Source organism: Rana temporaria, chromosome 2, assembly GCF_905171775.1.
Source record: "Rana temporaria chromosome 2, aRanTem1.1, whole genome shotgun sequence".
Taxonomy (NCBI): Eukaryota; Metazoa; Chordata; class Amphibia; order Anura; family Ranidae; genus Rana; species Rana temporaria.
In genome coordinates, this window is record NC_053490.1 from 271965578 (window position 1) to 271985112 (window position 19535).

Below are 19535 nucleotides of genomic sequence, written 5' to 3' on the forward strand. Positions count from 1 at the left end.
GTGCCCTATATGCATCCCAAACATTGGATGAGACCCCTGCAGTACCCCCTTAGCCCATGTTCTCATAAAATCCAACCCCCCCACAGTGGGCATCCAGACCTACCATAGAAAGGCACTGTTATGGCTGTAGGCAAACCGGTCACTATCAGGCCAGTCGCCCTGTTCTCTCAAACCGATACAGTACCTTGCAAAAGTATTCACTCCCTTGCCTTCTTACCAATTTTGTTACATTACAGCCTTTATTTCAATGTTTTTTAATCTGAATTATATGTGATGGATCAGAACACAATAGTTTAAGTTTGTGAAGTAAAATTAGAAAAATACATACATAAAACTATTTTTCAGAAATAAAAAAATTATAATTGGCATGTGCGTATGTATTCACCCCCTTTGTTATGAAGACCATAAAAAGTTTTGGTGCAACCAATTACCTTCAGAAGTCACATAATTAGTGAAATGATGTCCACCTGTGTGCAATCTAAGTGTCACATGATCTGTCATTACATATACACACCTTTTTGAAAGGCCCCAAACACTTAAGCAAGAGGCACCACTAACCAAACACTGCCGTGAAGACCAAGGAACTCTCCAAACAAGTAAGGGACAATGTTGTTGAGAAGTACAAGTCAGGGTTAGGTTATAAAAAAATATCCAAATCTTTAATGATCCCTAGGAGCACCATCAAATCTATCATAACCAAATGGAAACATATCACAGCAACAAACCTGCCAAAAGACAGCCATAGGACCCAACTTTGGTTTACGCCTGACATAGCGTTTTCTTTGATGGCCAAAAAGTAAAATTTTAGACTCATCAGACCAGAGCGCTTCTTCCATACATTTTGGTAAACTCCCACATGCCTTTTCGCAAACTCAAAACGTGTAATTTTGCTGAAAGTAATGGCTTTCTTCTAGCCACTATGCCATAAAGCCCAACTCTATGGAGTGTACGGCTTATTGTCGTCCTATGTACAGTTTCAAGATGTGCTGTTCAAGGTCCTTTGAAGTAGCACAAAGCAAACAGGCTACATTGAGGACCATAGACGCAGTGGTTGGCCAAGGAAACTTAAATCAGCAGATGAAAGGCACATCATGCTTACTTCCCTTTGACACCAGAAGATGTCCAGCAGTGCCATCAGCACAGAAATGGTGGAAACCAGTGGGACCCGGGTACACCCATCTACAAGGAGTCTAATTAGTCCTCCCAATTCTTTTATTGGCTACAGAATAATTAGTGTCTATGTTGTAAAGATTAGGAGAGTGGGAGGATTTAAGTAGTTTAGGAAAGACAACTGGGCAAGGCTGACAACAAATTTCACAAAAAAAATGCTATGTGTTATCAGCCATCAAAATGCCCCGGACCATTTTGGTGGTTAAAGACCAGGCCACTTTTTGCGATTCGGCGCTGCGTCGCTTTAACTGACAATTGCGCAGCCATTCAACGTGCCTCCCAAACAAAATTGACGTTTTTTCCCCCACAAATAGAGCTTTCTTTTGGTGGTATTTGATCACCTCTGCGATTTATTTTTTTTGCGCTATAAACAAAAATAGAGTGAACATTTTGAAAGAAAATAAATATTTTTTACTTTTTGCTATGATAAATATCCCCAAAAAATATATTTTTTTTCCCCACAGTTTAGGCCAATACGTATTCTTCAACATGTTTTTGGTAAAAAAATATCGCAATAAGCGTTTATTGATTGGTTTGCGCAAAAGTTATAGTTATTCTACAAAATAGGGGACTGTTTTAGCGATTTTTATCGTGACTGCGACATTATGGCAGACACATCGGACACTTTTGACACCATTTTGGGACCTTTGTCCTTTTTACAGCGATCAGTGCTATAAAAATGCACTGATTACTGTAAAAATTACACTGGCAGTGAAAGGGTTAACCACTAGGTGGCGTTGCTGGGGCTAAGTGTTCCCCAGGAAGTGATTCTTACTGTTAGGCGGCGTGGCTACACGCGACACGTCACTGATGACCGTTGCCGATAATGGGGAACGGTCATCAGTGTCACTAGGCAGAATAGGGGAATGGCTTGTTTACATATGCATTCCCCCGTTCTGCTCTTGCCGACCACAATCACGGGACTCCCGGGAACATCGAGTTCCCAGACACCGCGGCTAGGGCCGTCTTTACTGCTGGGCCCAAAGCAGCTGCCACTTAAGCCCTGTGCTGCCTGCAGTTTTTCCCAGAGTAGCGGGTGCAGCCGATCCCCCCTCCTGCTCTCCCAAGCGGCGGCCACATTAATTATGACAGGAGAGTGGGACAGCTGTGGGCTCCATGTGTTTTGAGCCCGCTCATCCAGCTTCTCCCTCTGTCAGGAGCTGCGGACCGGAGTCAATGAGAGCGGCACTCTGTGTTCCTCCCACCCCCACCCCCACCCCCGCCTGGCAGACCTGTGTAGCACACAGCCGAGTGAAGTTTTCTGGCTGTGTGCTGGATCTGATAGGCAGAGACTATCCGTGTGATCAGGTAAGAACAACATGGAGAGAAGGGGAAGGGGTTTCATATGTTCAGACTGCAGAGAGTTGCTGGTACAGAGGTGGACATGGGGGGGGGGGGGTACAGAAGTGAGAGGTGGACATGGGGGGGGTGGAGTGGATACAGAGGTGGACATGGGGGGGTACAGAGGAGGACATGGGGGAGTACAGAGGTGGACATGGGGGGTACAGAGGTGGACATGGGGGGTACAGAGGTGGACATGGGGGGTACAGAGGTGGACATGGGGGGGTACAGAGATGGACATGGGGGGTACAGAGATGAACACAGGTGGATGGGGGAACAGAGGTGGAGGGGGGTACAGAGGTGGACATGGGGGTACAGAGGTAAACACAGAGGTGGACATGGGGGTACAGAGGTGGACATGGGGGTACAGAGGTGAACACAGAGGTGGACATGTGGGGGGTACAGAAGTGGGCATGGGGGGATACATAGATGAACCCAGAGGTGAACATGGGGATGTACAGAGGTGGACAGGGGGGTACAGAGGTGGACGGAAGGATATAGAGATAGAGGTGAACGTGGATGGGGGGGATACAGAAGTGAGCTGCGGATGGGGGGATACAGAGGTGAACATGGATGGGGTACTACAGAGGTGGATGGGGGGGTACAGAGGTGGATGGAAAGATATAGTGGTGAACGTGGATGGGGGATACAGAAGTGAGCTGTGGATAGAGGGGTACAAAGATGAGCTGTGGATGGGGGAGGGGCAGAGGTAGACAGGAGATACAGAAGTGAGCTGTGGATGGAGGTGTACAGACGTGAATGTGGAATACAGAGGTGAGCTGTAAATGAGGAAGCAGAGGTAAGCAAAGTGATGTGCAGATGTGAACAATAGATGGTTACTTTGAGGGAGGGGGGAGGATATGCAAGTGCTGCCCCTTGTGCTGAATTTTTTCTGTGGCCTGTATTATACAAACACCTCAAAGTACACCCCCCAATCCCTTTGTGTCATCCTGGATTCCTAGCTCCCCCCTTCCCCCCATCATCTTGAACTCCCCAATCTCTCCCCCCAATCATCCTAGACTCCCCTATCTCTTTCCCCCCATCATTATTATTATACAGGGTTTATATAGCGCCAGCAGTTTACGCAGCGCTTTACAACATGAGGGCAGACAGTACAGTTACAATACAAAGCAATACATAAGTTTGTGTGTTTTGTTTTTTTGCAATGTTGGGGTGGAGAGACAATTTGCATGGGGGGGGCCCAAGATTTTTTTTTTTTCCCCAGGGCCCAATCAATCGTAAAGATGGCCCGGCCTGTGGCCGCACTCGTATATACAGCAGACCAACAAGAGGAACAACTGAAGAGGGAAGCGGGACAGAGGGATTTGGCTTCAAATTGGAGCCATGAGGGGGAAAAAAACATTTTAGAAAATCTCTTCCATGGAGACAACAAATTATTATTATTTTTTTAGGAAAGTTAGGAAGTATTGGAACCTCTGACAAGGTATTCTTACCGTGTCTTTCTTTCCTGGTGAGGAATTTTCCCTAATTTGTTACCCTGCAGTCACAGACTGTCAGACTGCTGGGGTATAAGGAAAGTCCTTTTTACATTTTTTATTTTATTCATTTTATGCGTTTCACCGAATGTTTTTTCATTTGGAATGGTGGTTGTGGTGGTTGGCTCCGAGATAGGAAGATCTTGCATTTTTTTAAGGGTCTCCTTTAATGTAGAGCCCTCACTGCCTCTAACTACGAACCTCCAAACCTTTCTGCTTTAGCCTTCATATTTTTCACACACTGGAACCTTTGTGCATGATTTGTCTTGCAATGATGTGCAATAGTCAATCACACAACACAAAAGGATACACTACAGATGAACTCAAAATGAATACCATGCAAATATAACAATTGGCAAGCATTGTGATCTCACCAGATCCTAGGAAACCAACAGGTAGTTCTAATACACAATAATCTAAAAAATAAAAATAATCTCTCTTCATAAAGAGAACCTAAAATGCTTTGTATATTGTTCAGAGTTAAAGAATAAAATAATTATGGTTTATAGAGCACATAGCTTAAAGCACTACTCCAGAAAATTGACAAAATCTACCTTTGCAGGCTCCCCTGGGAGATTTAATGCTCATTAGGTCTAGGGGTAGCTGATGCAGCTGCATTACTTACCTTACACCTTCTCTGGCAGGTTCCAGCTCCCCTCCCCTACTCTCCAAGTCCAATCATGAAGCCAACAGGGATATCTTCAATTTTGTGTTTTCTTGGGAGACTCCTGCATTTGAGTTAACAAATTGCACTCTGGCCAAGGCAACTTTGAAGTGTTTTTTCCACATTGTTTTGATTTCTCAGTTTTTGGTAAATTACAAATAATGCACAATAAACATTAGATGGCAGTCCGCTATGCATATCGTATAAGGTCACAAAATAATCTTCCTAATAAAAGATATTTGTACACTTGCGTTGCTCCAAGTTTGTGTTTGTTAAAGAAATGTGGAGATATGCTACGGACATCAGCCTTTTTTGGAGAAACCAATAGTGATGAGCCAGGGAAATTTTCATGCAAGCAAATCAGCTTTCTCCTGAGCAGGCTAAGCCATGGAAGTCTTGGCAATTGAGGTGCTTAAAAATCATATGAACCAACTATAAGCAACCAGAAAGGTTGAATATTCTCCATTGCCTGTAGGCAACACATGCTATGTGTGAAAAGAACTGGGATTTGTGGCAAGATTTGATAACTCTGGGATCACCAATAGACAACAAAGATCTCTTGATAACTTGTAAAGCTACACATTTATAGATCTCATTGGATGGTGTTGCATCTAATCCCAGTTTCTGATGACACTGGTGTCTCTAAGAATGTACCAAGTAGGGTTGCCATCTGTCCGGAATTCACCTGGACAGTCCAGGTTTCAGTCCACATGAAACCCTGATGCATACCCCCCAATCCTCCTCAGATTTCAAGTGAATCTGTCCTGCAGATCTGGACTGAAGTCCTGGAGCCAGTGCAGGAGCAAGTTCTGGCACTAGGCTCAACTCAGTGAGATATCCTCAATGAGTGCAACATGTGCTCTCACACAGTGCGCCCAGTGAAGATTCCTTTTGGCAGCGCCTGCCTGTGCTCTGGCTTATCCCCCACCTCATTCACTTTTGCAGTAATTGGTTGCTAGGACCGCTGGCATTCTAGCAAACAATGATGCACTCAGGGGTCAAGTCCTGGGGAAAAAAGTGTGGGAACTCCCACCCAAGATCCACTCCCCCACCAAAAAAAAAAAAAAAATGATACGCTCATATGCATAATTACTAAACCGCATGTTTTTTTTTCGTTCCATTGTACCGTAGTAATCCTTTGTTACTGGCCGCTTCCTGTAAATGGATTCATCGGGTAGTGTGTGGGTATTCCGTCACTTCCTCAATGCTGCAATGTCTCCTGGGAGCTTTTGTCATTGTTCCCAGGAGACATTGCGGGGGTCTGCCACGAGTTATCACGGGATTTAGAAAGAAGCAAGTTCTTTCTAAATCCTGCAATAACTCGCGGCAGACCTCCGCAATGTCTCCTGGGAACAATGACAAAAGCTCCCAGGAGACATTGCAGCATCGAGGAAGTGACGGCACACAACCCGATGAATCCATATACAGGAAGTGGCCAGTAACAAAGGATTACTAAGGTTCGCTTGCCCCTGACAGTGACTCGAGCTGGGCATCGCCGCTTGGTGAAGGATTGGCTCGGGCAGCTCGGCTGCTCTAGTCCTGCAAAGGGAACAGAGTTCTTGCTGTGAAAAAAGTGCAGGAATTCTGTTCCTACGCGTTCCCGCAGGACTTGAGCCCTGGATGCACTTTGCCACTGTGCACAGTGGGAGGAAAATAGCACTTTGTAGAGCTGCTCCACCTTCAAGCTCCATCCCCCAACTTTGGCTCCAACTTCCTAGCTTGCAGTGGCTGCCACATTGTAAGGGAATCTAATGGGGGTCTTTAAGGGGCAGGGGCGCTGATAAAAGGGGGTCCCTGATCTAATGGGGGTCTCCAAGTGAGGACTCTGATCTAAAGGGAGTGCTGATCTAATAGTTGGTCTCTATGGGGGGATTCTAATATAAGGGGGCTCTGATCTAATGGGGGTCCATAAAGGGGGGGGGGCTTCTATAAGGTGACTGATATAATGGGGGGTATCTAAGGCTACATTTACACTGGCAATTAGGGCCAGTGTGACAGTAGCTAGTGGCAGGAATTAATGGAGGCGGTCGGTGACCTGTTATAATGAATGGGGTTGGCGGCCACACCTAGCTACTATTTTCACTGGGCCCAATCTCTGGTGTGAATGTAGCCTTGTGGGATGGTGATATAAGGAAACCCTGATCTAATGGGGGGTCTCTAAGTAGGGGTGCCAACATAAAGGGACCCTGAAATAATGGAAGGTACTTTAAGGGAGGGGGGAAATTTGGCCATGCGTCGATAAAGTGTTTAGATAGACAATAAGATCCATATGTTTCTGTATGTTCCTTGCTAAAATCGTGTAACGTTCTCTGGCATTCTGCTGAGGGGTGTTATTCTGAATGTACATATACTGCAGATAATGTAATAGGGTACATAATACTTCATGGCTCTCCAAGATGGTGTTATGAACCTGGAAGTGCAGTCTCAGCTGCAGTGTACCTGAAACCATTTACAACATTGGTAATAGGAGTCTTAATTCCTTTAGCAGACTTAATACATTAGCGATTTGAGGAAGTAGACAATATTAACATTGTTTAAAATGGAATGTAAAATATGTTCACTACATGCTTTTTGTTCCCTCTTTGGAATGGGGAAGTTAGAAGTATAAGAGTATAGTTTCCTGATGATCAACTCATTTTTGCTACCTGGTGGAATAATGCTCCTGCCAATACACTTAAACACACATTAGATGCCAGCTCCATCCAAAAGTGCAATCTACTGTACATGGTCCATAGTTAGTTGAATCACATGGCTGGAATATCATAGCTCTTGGGCACTTCATTGGGAGAGATACAGTCAAGATATTCCAGTTCCACTAAATTACGAGAGCTAATACAAAGGCAAATGATGGCATCATGTTTCCCTGTTTGCTCCTCCATAATACAAAATGAACATAAAGATTTTGCTCATCAGCTGTGACAGCAGTATGGAGCGTACTACACAAGCATTCACAGATAAAATCTGATGGAAGTAAATTTCTGTAATTGAAGAGAATAGATTTGCCCACACCAACTCTCCCTGTAACATCATAAAATAAATGATGGGTGTAGTTATTGCTGGGATTGGAAGTCACCAACAAAAGACACTTTTAGCAGTTGTAACCCATCTGCTCTACTACAAGGTTTTTTGTGTTCTTATTGGGGACGCTTACCATGTCTTTTGTCAGTACTAGGACTTGCACTAGTCTTTAAAGCTGAGCAATACTCACACCCTTTACCCACAAATAAAAGCAATTGGCCAGATCCTTGCTGCCTATGTTTAAAGCACCTGTTTCACACATCAGTAGTGCTTGTTATAGCTTAGGCTACCTGGTGTGCTGACCCTGCTTTCTCCATTGTGATTCTGTACCGGTATGGACTTTGATCTACTTGTGCATTACCTGGTTTGTCTAGACTGCACTTCTGCCTGATCATGTGAGAACAGACTTTTTGGTCTGCTCTGACCTGCTCCATCCTTGTACCAGTCCTTGTTACCCTGCTGACATCTGTGGTAGTGCATCACAAGTACCAGCCAGCCTGCTCTGCCGATGGTTCAGCCCAGTGTTTCAACTCCAGTCTTCAAGGTACCCCAACAGGTCATGTTTTCAGGATTTTCCTCAGATGAAACAGCTGTGGTAAATACTTTGGGGCAGATCCACAAAAGAATTACGCCAACGTATCTATTGATACGCCGCGTAATTTTAAAGTTCCTGCGTCGTATCTTTGTTTTGTATCTACAAAACAAGATACGACTGCATCTGGGATCGATCCGACAGGCGTACATCTTAGTAAAAAAAAGTTAAGGCGGCGTAGTGTATCTTAGATATGCTACGCCCGGCGGAAATATGCGCTGCGCTACGTGGATCTGCCCCTAAGGCAGTGAAACTGATCAAATCAGCTGTGCAAAATAATGGTAAGCCTGAAAACATGACCCGTTGGGTGCATTGAGGACTGGAATTGAGAAACACTGGTCCAGCCTGTGATATGTTCTAATATAAAGCACTCCTGAACTGTTTTGCGGACACTAAAACGCCTGCCCTGACATTATCATGCGGCATGCTATTAAAGAGGAAGACAACCTAATGGATTCTAAACAAGCTCAGAAGTTTGCTGTTCATCCCATCAAGTTCAGGAACTGGCCACAGAGCTCACCAAGGTGCAAACTCCTTCCCCTACTACCAATACTTTGCCACCTGAACCTAATATTCCTTTGCTGAATCATTTTTCTACTGAAGGTTCTGTAACTTTAAGAACAGTTGCAAATGATATTTGAAGTTAAAGTCATCCTTTTCGGGCTTGGATACACAGAGGGGGCAAGTTATAATTTCATTACTGTGGTGTGAACCCCCCCTCCAGACCTGGGCCTTTAGTTTTGGACCAAACCATCTTGCCCTGTTAACTGTAGATGCCTTTTTTGGAGCAGTGGGCTTGCTGTACGATGACCCAGACCATGATGCTGCTAAAAAAGCCGTGCATAACTTACAGCAAGGGGCAAACTCCACTGAGATATTTTGTTCAGAGATTTACAGATAAGCCCCACAATCTGGATGGAATGACACAGTGATCTGCAGCCAATTCTGAAATGGCCTGAGGCAATTAAAAACGGTTTGGTTAATTACCCCTACCCAACTTCACTAGGGGAGGCCATGATATTGGCCATCAGAATTGACCATCGTCAGCAGGAGAGGAGACAGAAACTTGGCACAGCTGAGGCAAAACCTGTGCCTTCCAAAACACCAAATTCTTCACCCTTCAGTGCCATGTCTGAGGAGGAATCTATGCAGCTAGGTTCCACCTGTTTTTCTGCTCAGGAACATACTTGCCGTTGGGACTTAGTTTGTATTGTGGCCTCAAGTGTCATATGCTTTGTTCTTGTCCCACACATCTGGGGAACTCCATGCTCTGTCTAGGTGATTATGAAGAGGTCACCTTAGGCCTGCTTTCATCTTCGCAAGAGGACAATCACTTAAGGATCCTTGCTGTTATACACTATTGGTCTGAGTCAAATGAGCTACAGTACTGGCCTTTGTGGATTCCGCTGGAAATTCTACTGATCCAGCTCTGGTCACCCGCTTGCCTCTGAAAACTCATGCTCTGGACTGTCCTGCCCACCTGATTTCTATGGATAATTAGCCTCTCTCACAAGGCCAAGTGCTACAGGCCACTGACCCAGCTACAACTATGTCCTTCGCACTGGGAGGAGGTCTTGTGTCTTATTTTCTGTCCACACCTTTGATTCTAGGCCTTCCTTGGCTTCAGATTCACAATCCAGTGACTGATTGGAGCACAGGGAATATCTCGGCATTGTTCAGTCAGTGTGTGCAAACCTGCATGCCATGTTCTATCCAGACTGCTGCCTGCCAAGCAGAACAGATTTCACATTGTCATAAGGACTTTCTGGATAGATCTTTCAAAGGGTTGGGCGACACGTTACCACCTCAACACAGTTATGACTGTTTCATTGATCTCTTACCCGACGCTACACTTCCTCGAAGGAATGTATTGTCACTGTCTGCCCAGCCTCCCTCTGTATCAGCAGTTCCAGTCCAGCCTTGGTCAGTGCCATCTGTGCCAATCATGCCATTTGTTCCAGTTCTGCCCGTCTCTGCACTTGCCACCTCCGTTCAGTCTGTCACACTATCAGCTGTTGGTCATTCTGCTACTGAATCAACCCCAGCTCGTGATTTGCACCCTGTTCAACTCTAGAGAAGTTCCATCTTTATCATTTAAGTAGGTCTGGGAGGGTGCAGGAGCTACTTCTCAAAGAAAGTGAGGGTCATCTCAGTACCAGGAATTGCACTGGCACTTTAAGGATGAGCAACTCTTTCGAGACCGCCTTTACTCAAAATCAACAGTGATTGGCCAGCAACTTGCTGCCCATGTGTAACACATCCGTTTCACATACCACCAGTGCTCATGCTAGTGAATGCTACCTGGTGTGCACTTGCTTGAGTCAAGCTTGTTTTTGTACTATGGCTAACCGTGAATGACCCGGCGTTGTTCAGGCCTCTTTTTCCCCACTATGATTCTGTACTGTTTTGGACTTTGATCTACTCATGTATGGGTAGATTGTCCAGACTACACTTCTGTCCAGTCATCCTTTGATAACAGACTGTTAGCTTTTGATCTGCTCCATTCTTACACCAGTACTCATTACCCTGACAAATGTAGTGGTGCACCACAAATACTAGCTATTCTGCTCGGTCAACAGTCTTGCCGAGGTAAGTGCTATCTATTATTGAACTGTCTGAATATATAGACCTGAACTGTTTTGCTGACAATTAAACTCCTGACCTGACAGCCCTTCTGTCCTCACAGTGGAAATCTTCCCAGTAAAGTATATAAAAAGTTTTGGCTGGAGCATTACATCTAGGTCAGCAGATGATTTAACTCACCAGTGCCTACCCAAGACTAAAATATTTGTTTCAGTAGGACCTGACTAAAATGATTTGTTTAACATTAAGTATTCCTGGGATATCATTGAATGGCTTACAAACGGTCTTTCTTCTAGGTCCCCAACACAGTGCTCAGGTGTGTTGCGGTATGGTGCTGCATGCATATTAATGTACAGTGTTGTTAATGTGAATATGCTACCAACGCAAAAAATTAACATGGAACTTTTTTCTTTTTACCAATGCAATATGTGCATTGTGGTGTGCTACAAAGCATGTGCATTGGAGTGTGTGTGTGCAAGGTGCATAGAGGTGCTCTTCAAAATGAATAGTAACACCACACCTTAAAAGTTAGCACACATTCCAGTAAAACACACATTACCACACAAATGCGTGAAGCCAGGCCTAAAGGGGAGCTTCAATCAGGTTTTAAAAAAAATAAGTTAGCAGCTACAAATACTGTAGCTTCCTACTTTTAATGAAAAGTCACTTAGGAGCCCAGGGATCCAGCACTGTCTTCACCCCAGCCTGTTTGCTGGTGTTCAGGTCCTCAGTGCTGCCATGTTGACTGTGGGAAGCCAGCTGTGACTTCCAGTGGTTTAACAGCCAACTCCCTACTGCATTATCTGAATAGTTCTGCAGCCTTATGGGACCTATGATGTGCGGTGAACCTCCAATCCAATCCCCTTAGCAAAAATGGTAGCAAGGTACCTGTCAAAACTGACGGCCTGTTTAAAAAAGAAAAGAAAATGGAGGAGTAGGCTGATAAGTTTCAGCACGTATATACCCCCCCCCCTCCCCCGATTACCAGGCTATTTTTTTAGTATCCACTGCTGTGATAGTGTGAATGAATTACTTGGTCCTGCAATAGTGTACCCATATAAATATAAAAACATTTTGAGAAAGATAGAATTTTCCTTTGGTAGAATTTAATAATCACTGGGCTTTTTTTTTTACTATATAAAAGGTAAAAAGACCAAAAGTTTTGAAAAAAAATCCTGTTTCCCATACTCTATAAAACATAGCAAATACAATTGCCAGGACAATACAAACACCAGAAATGACATTTTATTGGAAAGTAGACACCCCCAAGGTGATCTAATTTTTTTTTGCACAACTTTTGAAAATGAATAAAACATACAGGCATTTAGGGGGTTAAATATGGAGCTTGGTAATGGTGCACTAGATACAGCAGCATTATCCACTTGCCCACCAGGTAAATTCTGGCACTTCTCTCCTTCATGTGAAAATCACAATTTTTTTGCTAGAAAATTAATCAGAACCCCCAAACATTATATATTTTTTTTTAGCAGACATCCTAGGGAATAAAATGGCAGTCATTGCAATACTTTTTGTCACACCGTATTTGCGCAGCGGTCTTACAAGCGCACTTTTTTTGGATAAAAATCACTTTTTTGAATTAAAAAATAAGACAACAATACATTTTGCCCAATTTTTTTATATATTGTGAAAGATAATGTTACGCCGAGTAAAATGATACCCAACATGTCACGCTTAAAAATTGCGCCCGCTCGTGGCATGGCGTCAAACTTTTACCCTTAAAAATCTCGATAGGCGACGTTTAAGAAATTCTACAGGTTGCATTTTTTGAGTTGCAGAGTAGGTCTAGGGCTAGAATTATTGCTCTCACTCTAACGATCGCGGCGATACCTCACTTGTGTGGTTTGAATACCGTTTTCATATGCGGGCGCTACTCGCGTATGCGTTTGCTTCTGCGCGCGAGCTCGTCGGGACGGGGCGCTTTAAAAAAAATTTTTTTGGTTTTCTTATTTATTTTTATTTAGTTTTATAATTTTTTACACTGAAAAAAAAAAAAAAAAAAATTGATCACTTTTATTCCTATTACAAGGAATGTAAACATCCCTTGTAATAGAAAAAAGCATGACAGGTCCTCTTATATATGAGATCTGGGGTCAAAAAGACCTCAGATCTCATAATTAGACTTAAATGCAAAAAAAAAAATTAAAAAAAAAAAGTCATTTTTTCAAATGACAAAAAAAAAAATGTTTCTTTAAGAGGCTGGGCGGGACTGACGTTTTGACGTCACTTCCGCCCAGCAGAGCTAGGAGGACGGGTGAAGGAGATTTCTCCTTCAGTCCCGTCCCCGCTCAGCTGCCGGACACATCGGATCCCCTCCGCTGCTACCGACGGCTCCGGTAAGCGGCGGAGGGCGCGGGAGAGCGGCGGGAGGGGGGGGGGGCCCTCTCCCGCCACCGATAACGGCGATCTCGCGGCGAATCCGCCGCGGAGACCGCCGTTATCGTGTACACCACCGCCCCCTGAAAAGATGAATATCTCGGTTGTGGCAGCAGCTGCTGCCGTTATCGAGATATTCAACTTTAAAAAGGAGGACGTCTTTTTGACATGGGGCGGTGGTCAAGAGGTTAAACACTTATACACACACAAAGTGAAGAGCTTTAACTACAGGTTGCATACAGAGGGAGGATGGAGAGGAGGAGGTTAATGCTCAGGATAAAGGAGGTAAAGTGTTAAACAATTCCACAATCAACTCCCCTGCTTCTGTGGCCACTTATCTGAAACTAATGAATGACAGTATTCATTCATTAGTTCCTCCTTCCAACCCTTCCTCTGTTGAGAGAGGAAGGTGTGGGCCATTCAAGGCAAACAGTACAGTGCGCTTTTACACTTGTGATCGGTCATCACAACAATCATAGTGTACAGAGCCGATCCGATCGCCTCTGTACCAATGTATGTGAACCCCACTTTTTGACGACGGCTCAGTTCCCAGCCATTAACAGCGCACTGAGAGCAGATTCTTATTTTTTTTTTTTTTTACAATATGGTGTAGGGAGATGATTTAGGAAATCTTTCATACGAAAAACAGCCTACCATTTTGACATTGGGGTCAATTCACAAAGCTTTTTTTGCCGATACCGGTCGTTATGTAAACGATTTCACACGTTATTGAATCAAGTCCAATTCACTAAACGATTTAACGCTTGTAAAAATCATCAAATAACGTTTCACTACACAGAACCGATATTTTTAGTTTTGAGTCGTTATTGAACGTATTGATCGTTGTTTTAACGACTCAAATCGTTAAATATGTACAGAAGTGCAATTCACAAAGGTTTTTTAGACAATTAACGATCGCTAAGCAATCGTTAAATAAGCACCTCCCTGAGGGTGGCGTTATGACATTTCCCAGGCGGTATATCATTTGTTGAGAGGAATTTTTTGGCGGTTTAGGCTTGTGGTAAATTTTGTTACGAGTTTTGTGCAAGATGGAACCATTTGGATGTGCTCTATTTGAACTGAAACTGATCCAGAGGCGAAGAAGGACACGTCAGAATGTCGTTCAGATAGAGAAACGTGTATTTCGTTCACGTACCTTTTTGGATCAATTTTCTGAAACCCAGGTGATAGCCAAATTCAGATTATCCTCTCCCATGATATATTCCCTGTATGATGAAATACACTTGGCCCTAGAAACACGCACGCGGAGAAGTAATGCAGTACCAGGTCTTGTGCGTTTTTTGGCAGTACTTCATTTTCTAGGAAAGGCCTCATACCAACATGTCAGTGGTGAGATTGTTGGCATCTCACAACCCAGTTTTTCCCGCTGCTTGGTCGACGTCCTGCAAGCACTGCGACAACTTGCTCCAAAATACATTCATATGGGCAAGTCACGTGAAGAGCGGGATCAAATAAAACGTGGTTTTTTTGACCTAGCAGGAATGCCCAATGTCATTGGGGCAATAGACTGCACCCATGTGCCATTATGTCCCCCATCAGAACAGGAGCACATCTACAGAAACCGTAAGGCTTACCATTCCCTCAACATCCAGGTGATCTGTGATTCGAACCTCATAATCCGTGATGTTGTCACCGGCTTTCCAGGATCCTGTCATGATGCCCATATATTGCGCCAATCGGGAATATATGATACTCTGGACAAGGACTTAGAAAATAATGGATGGCTGCTGGGTAAGTGTGCTCCACTGTTTATTTTATGGTGTGTTTTCCAGTTATAAATGCGTATTTATTTTTTTATTCCATACTAGACTGACATTAGTGCTATATCAGTAACATGACAGCTCAACAGCTTTACATTAATCAGTATTTCAAAAACATGTAATAATAAACTCAGAATTTAAATGTCCAAAATACTTTCAAGTACTTTTTAGTTAGCTATCACCTGGTTCAAGGTCCACAAATCTTTCCTTTCTCATGTGAGGTGTATTGTTGTTCCACATGTTCCGTGTGCATTGAAAAGTAGTCACTACTTCAAGCTTGCTTAAGTAATGTATTACACTATCATATTAAGACATCACATGACAGAGCTAGGAACTACTTATCAAAACACACATGACCAAGGTGTGCCAAAGAAGCCACCCACCAGAATTAAGTACAGTACCTATATGTAAATGATTGCAGCATAAGATGCAACAATTGTGTCAGTAGTTGATTTACTTGAATGTATAGTTAATATTTAAATCTGGGAGTTCAACACTATCCCTTCGGTTAACCCCCCAATATGCATAACATCAAGCAGCACTACCAAGCACAACAATCACCCCCCCCCCATTGTGCATATGTATTGTACATGAAACAGACATGTCCCTCTGGTTCTCCGTTATAGTCCCATACGAGGTCTGCACTATAGTATTGAAATATTTATGACAGGCAGACTTTTCCTCCAGCATTTTTATTTTCGCATAACATTCACATGCACTACACTACACTACACTAATAATGGCCCACAACTGTGGTATGCTGTTGTGTTGTGAGTTAAGTACCATTAATGCTCAATCAAAAGTACAAATCCAGAACCTTGCCCCCACAAATAATTTTAAAATGTGCTTTATTAGACGTATGTTATCCATATGTGACTAACAATGGAAAATTTTCTAAAATGACCACACAATTGGCCACTACATCATGTGATTTAGCATGATTTCTTCTATACTTACAAATAAATTTATATTGTTTTAAAATTTATAGGAGATGCTGGTTACCCCTGTCTACCATGGCTCTTAACACCAATCAACAGGCCATCCTCTCCTGCAGAAGCAGCTTACAATGTTGCTCATACAAAAACAAGAGTGGTGATCGAAAGATGCTTTGGTGTCCTAAAGAGCCGTTTCCGATGCATGTCCTTGTCTGGTGGATTCCTACAGTATTCCCCCAGTAAGGTAGCTGATATGTTCCTAGCATGCAGCATTCTCCATAACATTGCAAGGCATGGTGGACTACAAGAGGAACTAGACACCACAGTGGAGGATGACATGCCCACAATTCCAGTGGAAAATGATCAAAGGGGAAACACAGCAAGAAGTAAACTGATTGCAAACTATTTTTCAGGTAATAAACCACCGTAACATGGTTTTAATTTTCCAAACACCATCAGAAATGATCACAAACTTGCATTATTAAGTTGAAGAGACAGACATGCTGTAAAATGAATTATTTGGGCTGATCTTGTTTATCAATGTAAAATCTTAACCAATGATGTTTTTTTTATTATTTCAGGTTAACTCAACTCTAAAAACTTTGGAGAACTATAATAAAATTAAGACAAGAGTACAAAAATTGCAAAAAAATGAGTCTTTATTTTGTTTTTGTATTTTCACTTTGTTGTACTTCTTTTGCATTTATTTTTTACAACATTGAACAATAACAGTTTCAAACATGTAAAATAAAAGTTTCACTTAAAAGTCTTTTACAAAATCTAAATTGTGTTTGAATTCTTTATTGCAACAAATGTAAGTGTGGGTTATACACGCAAAAATTCTGTTTATCTGCTAATAAGTACCAACATTTTTTTGACATTAGTGAGAAGCAATAAAATAGAAGACAGAACTGTGTGCCAAAGACAGTTGAAATGCTGCAGTTGCCTGAAACCATGTCCTTGCCAGAAAGATGGTGAATGAAATGAGTGCTGTTAACTGCGTTGTGTGGGAGAGGGGAGAAATGAAATAAAACTAAAATAAATACCACCAATTGACGTAATGGCAGATGGCTATAGCCAACCTAAGGTAAAGAGAGTAAGTGACCTGTAAAGAAGCCGTTGATATGCAAACCATTAAATAACACAATAATTGAATCATAATATTATATTTTTGGTGTTATTTATTGTTTTGTATATCATCACCTTCATCACTGGTCACTTAACTCTACCTTTGGTTGCCTATAGTCATCTACCATTACCCCAAATGTTACATATATTTTAATTTCTCCTCTCCACCCCACACCGCAGTTACCATTACTCATTTCATTACTGAGAAACAATGCACGTTAGTTCAAATGTTAACTATTCCACGCAGGGCATTTGAAAGATGGAATAGCGGTTGTCTACAAATTGCAGAAACATTTTTAACCTCATTAGTCAGGAAATGATACTTACATTCCATACCAATAACATGTGGTTTCAAAAGTTACAGAAGTCAAATTACAGCCAACACAACATCAAAAATATATGGTTGGGCAAGATGGAGTATGCAACCATTTGGATGTTTGTTTTTTTAGTATGAATCAAACTACCGGCGAAAACCACACAGAGAAACATGGTCCTTGCTGTGACAACAACAATGGATGGCGCATTTTAGTCACAGAGTACAGATAAAAAACCAAGCACTTGAGTGAAAATATCAATAATTTACATCCACGTGGATAAAATATAAAAAAAAAAATTTAGATCCAATAGTGTGCCTTCCTGACGGAAGAAAAGCATGACAAACCTGTCACATTTTCTGCTGTGACAAAGGGTGTCTGTTTCAAATGCGTAGACGTGATGTTATGTGATGTATTCTCCTATTAAACGAATATGATTGATGATTTTATGTAGTGCTGATGAATTATATCTCTACTCTGTAACTTCAACTCTATTACTATTGATAGTTCACTTCTACTTTTCAACAATCCTACCACTTTTTTTGCCTTACAACAAAAAAATGGTTCTGTTTTTGAAAAAAAAATATACATGTTAAAACAAATATTTGACAATATTGTTGCACTTGCATTTCAACGTGTATATACAAACAATTATGAAAACCGTAATGATAACAGTAATGAATACTAGAACATGCTTGATAGATAAAAATAGATTTCACATAATTCTCAACCTTTTTTGAAATGTTTTCAGAGGCTGTAATGTCATAGCAAAAATCCCATATAACATTAATTGTATATCTATTGAAAATAAAATCAAAGCTACATAACTGTCTAAAGACGTTTCATTGGTCATCCAACCAGCTTGATCAATGATGGCCATTGAAACATCTAAAACTCAAATACAAACGTCATGTTGATTACACATATTTGGTACAGATCTGCAACGACATGGTCAAATGACATATTTAACTGGAAAAAGCATCTATATAGCAGTCAACTTTGGGCAATATATGACTTAACAATGTTGCGTGCTGAGTAAAAATTTAAAGAACAAATGTTTGCAAGCTCTTTAAATTCAAACTCAGTTGTGAATTATGTGAAATGTATTAAAAAAAAAAAATTGTACTTCTTATAACATTTAAATATCCTGAATAGTAAAATTATCAATAGCATCATTTTCGATAATACTTTCACAAACAAAACTGCTGTGGTTGCTGCTGGTTAGATTCCGAGCATTATGAGATTGCTCACCAGGAGATGGCAGATGTGCTTCTAAGAGTTCAGTTAGTTTGGCCATAAAGGAGAGCTTCTGCTGGCGATAGGTGTGTTGAGCTGCATTATGTTGCTCTAGGAGAATATTAGATTTGCATATGTTACTATTTAGGTTATCCAATCTCTGCATGAGCTGTTCTCTAAAATTTTGTTGTTCACTATGAAATCTATCACTCTGTTCTCTATCAAAATGGTACTGTTCCCTATCCATGTTTCGTGTCCTACAAATTGTTCTCCTGTCTCTAGGTCTGCTTAACTCTGGGGGTTCAGTAGCAACCACATCAGGAGTACCCAGGATGGGTGTATCTAAAGTTATATGGTTGGACACAGTTGGGTTTGGCATTACTTCAGAAGCATTTACATTACTAGCATTTTCATGACTAGATTCTTCTAGGAAAAGGGTGATTGATTCCTCAGGGTTGCTTGGTGGATCATCCTCCACCTGGAAGTAGACAGACGGCTGTGCATTCAAAGAGTGGTCACTTTCAATTTCTGCTTCTGACACTAACTGCCTTTTGTCAGCACCCTCTTCCAAATAAATTTAAAACAAAATGGTTAACCGGATAGCTACTGGCGATCAACATTTTTTATTTAAAAAAATTACTTAGAGAAAGATTTAAACCATTTTAAAAAATATATAAACACACACAATTGTGCACCAGTTGGTTATCTTGAAGATACAAGATGGAAGTATATGAGAACATGTTAAATGTTTGGATTTCTCACCGTTTTCATGGTGCCTCGAGGTATCAAAACCAGCCTTGATGCCAACAATGGAATCTAGATCTATGTATGGACGCAGTAACTCTTCATACTGGTGGTAAACTATTTTCTTCTCAGGGCCACC

At 42.0% G+C, this 19535-nt stretch overlaps 3 protein-coding genes across 4 annotated transcripts in view; 1 reads left to right on the forward strand and 2 right to left on the reverse strand.

Annotated features, from left to right (window-relative positions):
- Nucleotides 1-19535, reverse strand: part of VAV1 (vav guanine nucleotide exchange factor 1) — a 125815-nt gene that overhangs the window by 86207 nt on the left and 20073 nt on the right. The gene's annotated exons all lie outside the window — the stretch shown is intronic.
- Nucleotides 13942-17028, forward strand: LOC120926792 (putative nuclease HARBI1). Of its 2 annotated transcripts, XM_040336989.1 has the most exons (3): nt 13943-15010; nt 16028-16387; nt 16556-16753. In XM_040336989.1, the coding sequence occupies exons 1-3, from the start codon at nt 14308-14310 to the stop codon at nt 16558-16560; spliced, it is 1068 nt and encodes a 355-aa protein (XP_040192923.1). In that variant the 5' UTR covers nt 13943-14307; the 3' UTR covers nt 16561-16753. The 2 variants fall into 2 exon arrangements, with proteins under 2 accessions (XP_040192921.1, XP_040192923.1); XM_040336987.1 differs by having other exon boundaries at nt 13942-15010; nt 16028-17028.
- Nucleotides 16616-19535, reverse strand: part of LOC120926791 — a 6209-nt gene continuing 3289 nt past the window's right edge. Inside the window, exons 7-8 of the mRNA XM_040336986.1 lie at nt 19415-19535; nt 16616-18763 (exon numbers count right to left, since the gene is read on the reverse strand). The exon at nt 19415-19535 is cut by the window's right edge and continues 13 nt beyond it. Coding sequence (XP_040192920.1) covers nt 18555-18763; nt 19415-19535 — 330 coding nt within the window. The 3' untranslated portion in view covers nt 16616-18554. The remainder of the gene's footprint in view (nt 18764-19414) is intronic.